Source organism: Aulonocara sp. 'chitande type north' Nkhata Bay, linkage group LG13 (genome assembly GCF_057382095.1).
Source record: "Aulonocara sp. 'chitande type north' Nkhata Bay isolate Kocher_YH1m ecotype deep benthic linkage group LG13, A_spYH_male_GT1.1, whole genome shotgun sequence".
Classification (NCBI taxonomy): domain Eukaryota; kingdom Metazoa; phylum Chordata; class Actinopteri; order Cichliformes; family Cichlidae; genus Aulonocara; species Aulonocara sp. 'chitande type north' Nkhata Bay.
The window spans coordinates 29466248-29476210 of NC_141356.1; the positions used below are offsets into that span (position 1 = coordinate 29466248).

At 38.9% G+C, this 9963-nt stretch overlaps 1 protein-coding gene across 1 annotated transcript; it reads left to right on the top strand.

Moving 5' to 3' along the window:
* Positions 1 to 380: 380 nt before the first annotated feature.
* Positions 381 to 9941, top strand: LOC147316347 (FERM domain-containing protein 6). Its single transcript, XM_086259778.1, has 14 exons — positions 381 to 519; positions 2781 to 2966; positions 3108 to 3198; positions 4376 to 4455; positions 4589 to 4665; positions 4837 to 5032; positions 5128 to 5283; positions 5675 to 5740; positions 6179 to 6247; positions 6353 to 6527; positions 6986 to 7270; positions 8324 to 8455; positions 8560 to 8630; positions 8714 to 9941. The coding sequence occupies exons 2-14, from the start codon at positions 2889 to 2891 to the stop codon at positions 9002 to 9004; spliced, it is 1767 nt and encodes a 588-aa protein (XP_086115904.1). The 5' UTR covers positions 381 to 519; positions 2781 to 2888; the 3' UTR covers positions 9005 to 9941.
* Positions 9942 to 9963: the final 22 nt, after the last annotated feature.

Genomic DNA, 9963 nt, shown 5'->3' on the forward strand with positions numbered 1-9963 from the left:
ACGAAAGGTATTTGAACCGTTTTAACACCTAGGCTTGCACAAAGTTTTATATACAGGTCGTGCAGCTCCTGTTTTCAAAGACGGTGCTTGGGACCTCTAATTAGCACGTCTTACTACACTAACAAAATGAGGGGAGTCTGCCCCGTCTAGTCAACAGTATCCAACTGCAACCCGCTGTAGGAATGTTATAGATTCATATGGGTATAGAAACTTGTTTATCTAGAAAATATAAACGTGACAAGATTTCGCATATTCATCAAATATGAAGTTAAAGTTTTACAAACATTTCGATTACAACTGTGCACCCCCACAACTATCCAAAATGGTTTGGCTCAAACGTTCCAGGCTTGGGATGGTTTTGCAAAGCCCTCAAGAAGCTACAACACGCAATGGGTAGGGAGGTGAACGGCAGTTTGGGCTTCTTGCGTCGGTCATGTTTTTAAATGGGTTACAGAAGAAATGTGTTTTGAGAAGCCGTGCGACTGAAAGTTGAACTCTATCATCTCTTATACTGTGATTGTAAGTAATTTAGCGCTTTTACCTAAGTAGTTAAAAGAAAAGCCAGACTTATTAGTGATGCACTTGTTGCGCGTTAAAACTCTATCGGGCCGAAAGCACGTTTTCTCTGAGGGAAATATAGACGTAAATGGTATAAATTGTTTGTTGTCAGCTACTTTTGCCTTGTACTGATTTGTAGCTAACTCATAAATATGTGTAATCATCTCAAGGTTTATATTTAAACGACTGCTAGCTACTTTAAGTTGCCTGGAGAGCGTTGAGGACCCTTCTGATGCAACTTTTAATGCCATTATCAGCGAGCAGTTGGTGAACTTTGTTATGCTTTTTATGGGAAAAAAGATAACTTTTTCAGTCATAAGAAATATATACTAGTCCCACCAAACTGCTACTCATAAAGTGGGATGCGTGTAAAGGGGGTCCTCACCCCCCCTGCGTTGTGGTTTTAGCGGGCAGTGAGTATCCCTGCTCCTTCAGAAAGCTTGCTTACTGCACAGGGGATGTTGTTTTTCCACCAGCCAGCAGTATACGCAGGGATTATAACAATCTTGGAGGGGAATTAAAGCATACAGATGGTTGCTCACATGGGATGCCAGGTTCCGCATTGGTCAGCAACATGGGGGATGTCTGAAGACTTCAAGTGGCACCGTTTGGGGTTGATGGTAAATGTGTTTTGTTGACAGGATGCAGTGTAGGTTATGTAGATAAAATGGGTCACATTTGTATGGTTTAACTTGATTTTGGTAGTTGCTCACCTGTTTCTTATTTCAACCATATGTTTATGAAATATGAAGACTCCAAATGATTTATGTGTATGTGCTGTTGAAAATGCACTATAAAACGGAGCCAGTGCTCAAATAAACAGCAAAAACATTCAGATTAGCGTAATTTCTGTTAGAGCGATTGCGTCACATGTCTCTTATAAATTCATACGTGAAGCAATGATCTGCAGCCTCTGCTTCCATTGTCTTAAACAAAAAAGCAAGCTGTAATGTTGAACTGTTTTCCTATTGCTTAAGGCTGCTTAATTATCTTGCATCTGTTTCACTTATAGTCTGTTACATAAATGGCAGCAGCATTGTACTGCTTGCAGTGGTATAGCTCATTTGGCTGATCAGATTTGGTGTGTTTACTGTGAATTAGCTCCAAGCCAAGACTCCCAGAAGGCATAATATTTTTTTAACACATGTTTGCATGCATGATAATGTACATGCGTCTATGAGGTTTTTGTACTTGTTTTCCACGCTACATTTTCAGTGTAAACGTAGAATTTCATTTGACTTTGTCAATAGTAAGTCAGATGAGCTACTGGTATTTCAGGTTTATTTTGTCTGTTGCGCTGACACCCAGGTGTCAGTGGGGCTGTGTTTGAACATGCCCATAAATCATATGTGGTACAACAAATGTGGGAACTCTTGGCTTAAAACAACTTGTTTTGTACACTGACAACACCTTTTTCTTTTTTTTTTCATAAATTGTTTTGTTTGTCTCTCTCTCGTCATTTAACACAGATAAACACTATTGCATCAAGTGCTTTTGAATGTACAATCTTCCACACCTCAAAAAAGGAGGGTGTAAAAGACAGAAGTATGACATAAGAAACCATTTTTTCTGAAGATAATTTGCACAAGATCCCCCCCCTCCCCTCCTCCTCCTCCTCCTTCATATCTACTTTTTTTTTTTTTTTTCCTGTTAAACTGGTTATCGTTCAGAGGATTTAAGGGAATCTGAGTGGGCGTACGGCAGTAATTAACCTGATTAATTGATTCTTAGACGTTAATCAGATGAGCCTCGTACCAGTTGGGGCTTAGGGTCAGCATAGAGGGGCATGTTTCAGGTTGATAGTCCAGTGCCCTACACTGTGACTATTTGTAGCGTTTGATAAGGCACAATGAGCAATATTCTAATTCATTTTTAGCACGTTTTGTTGGAATGGAACAAATGCAAGAGGATTATCTGGTTGCTTTCAGTTAATGACTGGTAATTAGAATGAGCTGTTACTATGAGATCATCGAAAAATGAGTGGATCAGCAAGTTCAGTCATACACGATTGTCACGTTTGTGGAACATTTCCATGAAGATGATTTTTAAGACAATGTAACTCATGCTCTCTCTCTCTCTCTCTCTCTCTCTCACTAACGTCTCCATCTCTCTCTCAAACGTCATGAGACACTCATGCTGATCACTTTACTACATGTTTACTCATGTTTTTCTTTTTTCATTTCTTTACTTTTCTTACTCTTTTGTTATCTATCTTTTTTTAGATGCAATATGGATGAACTGTCCTGGAAGAGATAAAAGTGAAGAGTAAAGATACCCAAAGACTTGAGTGTTAAAGACAGAGCATATATCACGAACTTGCACAAGAGATCATGTCCACATCACTAAAGCAGGAGAGAACTATTTGTGTTCTGCTCCCCAACAAAGAACAGCTGGACATCACTGTCGGGGTGAGTGTTTAATATCTTTTTTTCTTTTTTTTTGGATGTGCTCTTAAGAGGATCTGTTCAGTAAGAGGACTTTACAGATGTTAGATAAAGATTTGTATTTTGTGAAACCTGCAGACTTTCTTTTTCTTTGCTCTACTCTAGCTGAAGTCCACAGGCCAGGATGTTCTGAATCATGTGGCAGAGCTTCTTGGAATCAAAGAGCTTCACTTTTTTGGCCTGACAGTAGTTAAAGGTAAATTAAATCCCCACTGGACCCCTTACGCCTGCGAACCTGACAGGACTCTTCACACTAGATCACACAGTAGTTATAGAAGATGCATATAGGGTTTTAAAGAGGGTAATGTTTAGGTTACAATAATGTTTTACTTCAGTGTTACTCTTTTTGCTTCTTCACGTAATGTTGGGGAAACACTTCTACCAGGAAGCCATTTCACTGAAATTTAAAAAATAATAATAATTTTGCCCTCCCAGTCTGCATAATTGAATGGTGTAATCCACTTTAGCTGCTGAACAAAGTTCTAAACTTTCTGTTTTCCAGCGTTTCTGTTGTACAAATAGATTGAAATGCTTTGGTAATCTTGTGTGGCTCACCACAAGCAGCCTTTTGTTTTTGTGGTGTTGGGTCAGCGATCACTTAGTCCTGGATTCCTGCAATATTAACTTCATTAAGCCTGGAATGCACAATTGCATTCCTCCGCTTCACTGTGGAGGGATGGATTGATGATGGGAAGAGGAGGGTAGGAATGGAGGAATAAAAGGTAGGGGGAGACTATTACTCAATTCTTACTCAAAGGCCTAAACAAAGGGTAAAAAGGAGAGAGAGTGAGTCAGAGTGGGAATGAGATGAGTGGTTTAAAGAAAAAAAAGGGAAATGGCATGATTTGGCTACACAAGGGTGAACTGAAGAGATAAGTTGGGTCAAATTGAAAATGCCTGTGGTATGACTCATAGAACCACACGGAGATTAATATGACATCTTTGTGCTTGGAAAAGGGTTGCAACAGGTTTTTGGCCCAATGATGAATTGGTGATTAACACAGCCTTATATTCAGGGAGCTTGCAGGATAGACCCAAAGCAGTGTATATAGATATAATCTGTTTGTTGAAGGCATCTACCTGTCTCTTCAAGTGTCTGCACAATCTTAAAAGAATCCCACAGCTCTTACCAGCAGTGGTTGGTCTGTGCTGCTTTGCTGATGCTGGAGTTGGAAAATGGATACATTAATGTTGGCATTGTTTTTTTTTTTTTTTTTTTCTTGTAGCCCCATTGAAAAGTAGAAGAACAAAAGCCTTTTCCTCACACCCTAATGAATCCCATTGTTGAGTAAATTTTACGCTTGGCTACATTACTGTTTTGTTTGGTTACTAACTGTCTCCTTGTTTCCCGATTGTCTTTTTTTCCATACCAGACAATGAGCACATATTTTTAGACCTGGAGGAGAAGCTCAATAAGTACTTTTCTAAGGAATGGAACCAAGATTTAGGAAAGGTATTGTAGTTTATGGGATTGATGCACTCTCTACACCATTTAATTGGGCGTTTAAAAGCCTGTATGGTACAGCTTTTTATTTGAAGTGAAGTCAGCAAAACACAACTCTACTGCAACATATTTCTTTTTACAGGGATTGCAAAAGAGATCATTGCCTCTGATTCTGTGCCTTAAAGTGCAGTACTACATAGAGAATGGTAGACTTTTTTGGTAAGTCTTCCTGTTTACATTCTACATGCATCTTTTTAATTCTTGGATGCTTCTGTTTTGCTTTATTTCTCCCCATTAAACATTGTCCTACTTTCTCTCAACTTTGCCTTTCCCTTTTGTTTTTGGGTGCCTGTGTTGTTGTTTTTTTTTTTGTTTTTTTTTCCCCCCCAGTGAGCGAAAGGCACGGCATCTTTACTATTCTGACTTGCGGGAGCGAGTGCTACGCTCTGAATGTCGTCAGCAGGAGGAGGTCTACTTCCAGCTGGCGGGTTACGCCCTGCAGGCTGACCTTGGCGACCACCCAGTGCTGGAGGAAGGCGTAAAGCTTTCCCGTTATTTTGAACCCAAGGAGTACTTTCCCCCATGGGTAGGTATCACCACATAGCAGAAATATGAGGAAATGTTTTTTACCTTTTCATCTCTCTGAGGCCAATGTTTCTCTTTCTTTTCCCCCTTTTTCAGATTATAGCTAAACGTGGAGTGAAATATCTCCACTGCCATGGGCCAAAGGTACACCAGGAGCTGTGGGGCATGTCTACTCGTGATGCAATGTTCCACTTCATCAAAGAGGCATGCCAATTGGAGGATGTACCTGTCACGTTTTACAGATTGCAAAAGGTTATGAGTCAATCTAATCATCTCACTTTCATATGCAAAGCTCATTTTGAATCTATTCCACATATATGTATTCCCTCTGACCCAAATACCCCAACTAATGCAACACCAGCACATTTTGTTTCGCTTCATTTGATTTCTGGACAAACAGATAGATAGATAGAGATATAGATATAGATATATATAGATAGAGATATAAAAATAAAAAAAGCACTCATCCACTGAGTGAAACTTTGAATCCTGGCCCATCCATTACGTAATCTGCTATTGCTTCCAATTTGTTGCTAATAACAACTCATATTTTCTAGCCAACTATGAGCAGGGCGTAACAGTGAAATAGCTGTGTTATCTGGGACACACTGCCTCTCTGACAGCTCATCATTTGTTTTTTCAGGATAAGAGGGAGGAGAGGGGAACGGCATTGCTTGGTCTGACCCTGCGAGGAATGCAAGTTTATCAGGTGCGTGCATGTGTGAGCGTATTATTAGTGCACAGTATGTAAGCGAAAAGTCATTTTAATTCGCTCAGGGAATCGCTCTTTTGTATCTGTAGTCTTATAAAACCTCTGACTAGATGTGTGAGGAATGTGGGGGGGGATTGCCACCACCAGCAGTCCATCAGGAGATAGGAGCTGCCTGCCATGACTGTCATTTCTTTGATCTGTCTGTCAGGGACCATCTGGGGGGGATTAGCACTCCAGGCCTGGCTGATTTCAAAGCCAACAGACCGTGGCATACCTCAAGAAGCCTTTGGCCTCTTTTGAGTCCAGATGGCTCCAAAAGACAGTTGATTATTGATCTGTAATTTTAAAAGCATCAAAGTAGATTATACAATCACAAATCTTTTGGGGTTTTTTGTTTTGTAAATGAAGTGTGTATGTGTGTTTATGTATTCTCAGGAGGTGAACAACATACTTGAGCTAATATATGACTTTCCCTGGTCAAATGTAGGACGTCTTACCTTCCTGGTAAGCACATACAGCTGATTTTTCTCTGTTAAGAAGTAGAATTCTGGTAATTATTTAATGGGCGCTAGCTTTTTACACTTTGTATAATGTGTTAATATCATTCAGGGTAAGAAATTCGAGATCCAGCCAGATGGCTTGCCATCCGCCAGGAAGCTGGTTTACTACACTGGTTCATCTTTCCGCTCTCGCCACCTCCTCTTGCACCTGAGCAACAGCCATCAGCTCTACCTCAGCCTTCAACCTGTCCTCAAACACCTACACCAGGTGGAGGAGAGCAAAGGTAGGAGAGGGGAAAGCATGTCAAAGGATAAGAAAAAAGTAACAGAGCACAGTTTGGCTGGTGGCTCTTTGTAGTCATAGTAGCTTCTGGATGTTAGTTAGTAAATTTAAACTTTGTTCCAAGAACAAAACTGTTCTGTAATCACATTTGTAACAATTTCACTAGAAAACATTTTTGCATTTTTGTGATGCCTTAAATGGGTCTTAAGTATTTTAGATATAACTATATTTCTGATTTTATAGCTGAAGTTTGGTGTGTACTGACAAAAACTTTCTATAAAGTCACTATTGGCTTCTACTACGGTATTAGTAATATAATATATAGAACAGTAATAATTAGTACTTAGGTTTTTAGTACTTATATCAATTTCTGAAAACAAGATGGTTTAGATGTTTGTTTGTTTTAAAAAAAAAAAAAAAAAAAACCCCACTGAAACTTGTTTATTTTTTCATTTTTAGAGAAGCAGCATTACAGGGAGTCCTACATCAGTGATGATCTGGATTTAGATCCACAAGGCAGTGAAGGCAGTCCCGGTCTCTCCCGACACTCTACTAGCAGCTCTGGAATTGAGGCGGACGCTCGCCAACACAGCATCTGCGCAGAGATGGTCTCCATGGGGGACGAAGGTCATCAGCAAGCTGAGAAGTGTTTCAGCTCAGCAGCCAGCCGAGGCAGCTCCTGTACCTCAGGATTTGATACAAGCAGCAAAGCACGAATAGAAGATGAAGGGTGGCAAGAGGAAGGTGAGGCCATTCTTAAATGAAACCTTTAAACAGGATCTGTTCATCCCTCTGCAGATATTTCTAAATTAAACTAATGCTTCCAGTCTGCTAGCCTGATCTAGCAGCATTGTTAAGTATGGTGCAATTCTCAGTGTTTCATTCAAAGATGCATGCTGGTAGTGGGATCACAGGACTACAGAATGTGAAATTTAAATGTTGACTTTGCATACATAAAACTGGCTAAGCATGTGTTTTGCATCATTGATGTCTCTTTTCCATCTGGTCAGGCCTTTCAATGGTGCTAAGAGAAATGTGGCTGCTAGTACTATGATAATTGAACAGCACATTCTTAGGCTGTTGGCTATGCAAAACATATTGCTCAGTAAACAATATGGTATTGTCATTTCAAAACTTGTGCTTTATTTGTGTTTTAATAAGCATTACAATGTCTTATCTAATATTGGGTCTTTGCTTCTTCCAGGGGTTTTTTCTTCCTTTTTTATTTTATTTTTTTATGAAATTTCCTTTAAGTCTGGGCAACACATTAAACAAAACTATTTTCCTTTTCAGTAAGGCAAGTAAACATGTTAGCATTGCATTACCATCTGAATGAAAAAATATATATTGTACTTTACTGTCTTTTGTTTTGTTTTTCTGCTTTGGGGGGAAGGGATAAATTTGAAAATTCATGGATAATGATAATGAAATATTTTAGCATTAAAAATGTCATTTCAGTTAAAGAGCTTGTGCACATTGGTGGATTAACCATTACAGAAAGATGAGAACTTATTTTGGTAATAAACATTAATGTTAATTTAGGGTAACTGTGGTATAAACCTTTCATTTGGTGGTCTCATAAAATTAAGCACTGTACTTTTTGGCCTTTATGAGGACAGGACAGTTGAGAGTACAGGAAAGCTGTCAGACAATGGGGAGATGATGCACATTGAAAGACCTGGGTCAGATTCAAATCCAGGCAATATTCCAGTGAGTTATATGAAATTTCTAAAACGTTTTTAATTTTTTGTTTGTTTTTTTTTTTTTTTTTGTCCCTGCTCATTTTCTTTTGTCCAGAGACCAAGACCAGGGTCCAAAGTCCAGACGAGGTTCTTGTAGATGATCCTGATGAGATGTTCCAGCTGGCTGATCTTCTGGAAGGAGTTTCAGTGGATTGTGGAGAACTCTGTTCAAAGAATCATTCACCAGGTATAAATATTTTAAACCCTGCAAACAGTTGGGTTTTTTGTTTGTTTGTTTCCGCTCACATGCTGTTTGCTAAGTTTTTAAATCATATGCTGTGTGTTTCACAGAAAACACAGGCTGTGCTCTACACAGTGACAAAGATGCTGGGAAATTGTATAACAAGGATATGTTAAAAGAGGTAGGTCATATTTTCTTTCCTTGGTTGGTTGCCTTGGCCTCTTTCATGCATTGGCTTACTTTTTGTTCTTAACTCTCTTTCAGGTTCTGAAATCAAAAGCGCAAGTTTGTGTGGATCGGCACAGCCACAGCCTAGATGATGTCCGCCTCGTCCCTCCTCCTGCACCCCTGGGGATGGCAGTGCCACTTGATTCTTCTCACAGCTACACCTTTGGACTACCAGATGCCTCAGCAAACACAAAGACCACGGTTGATCACGGCTATTACCCCTTCTTGCACTGCCAGCCTAATCCTATCTTCTATGGCCGCAGGTCCACCAACTGCCTCTCCCTGGACATGTTGGGCGATGAACAGTTCATGGAATACATATTTTGAACACATCAAGTGCTGACAAGTATACCTGTCCTCCTTCTTTCTGTACAATGCAACTTAATTCACAGGTTGCCAGCATGTTTTTCTGTAAAGATGGATGTGTATACTTCAAACAGCAGACACATTAGCCTTCTTTTAAAAGCTGTGGATTACTTCAGCACCATTTCATGTAGTAAGCAGTTCATATTTATTAATGTTGTATATTTTGTATATATATTACTTGCACTTTTTTATTACATTTCAGCTTTTCTAAACTGAAAAATGCCTAATCAGGTTTGTCTTTTGTAAATTTCACACTGTTTAAACATTTCCTGAAGTGGCAGAATCTGTTTATATCAGGGGCATAAAATTTTGATGGTGAAATTTTACAGCCATGCAGTTGTTTTATGCATCAGACAGCCATAAGACATGATTTGCATTCCTCTCTGTATGTAAATTTACTCATTTTATCTATAGCCATGTTTGAGCTCTGTTGATTTGTTTTATCTTGTTCATTTTTTTTATTACTTTAACACACACTTTTGTATAGTGTGCACTCCCATGTCTTTTACAGCTTTGTAACTACTGATGTGGAAAATTGAACTTCTTTACACAGCTCAGTGTATTCAGCCAAAGCTTTCCAAATCTGTTTGCCTTCTGTTGTGATGATTACTATAGAAAATTTTTATTTGTGAACCACTTTTGTCAATAAATGTATAATGAAGCTACAGTATTTTTGTATTATGTAACCCACGAACAAAGAGCATTTGTTTCTCTTTTCTTTTTTCCTTTTTGTTATTGTGTTCAAATGAACTGCTGTATTTAGCCTGTATGAGGTTCCCAGTCATTAAACACAAACTTTGACTAAATGCCAGTAAAACGAACAAGTATAAAGTCAATGTCATATTTTTGAAAGCACTATTTTTTTTTTCTTTTATAATGGGGAAAATAAATTCTTTACGCTCTTAAAATAAACCAAAATG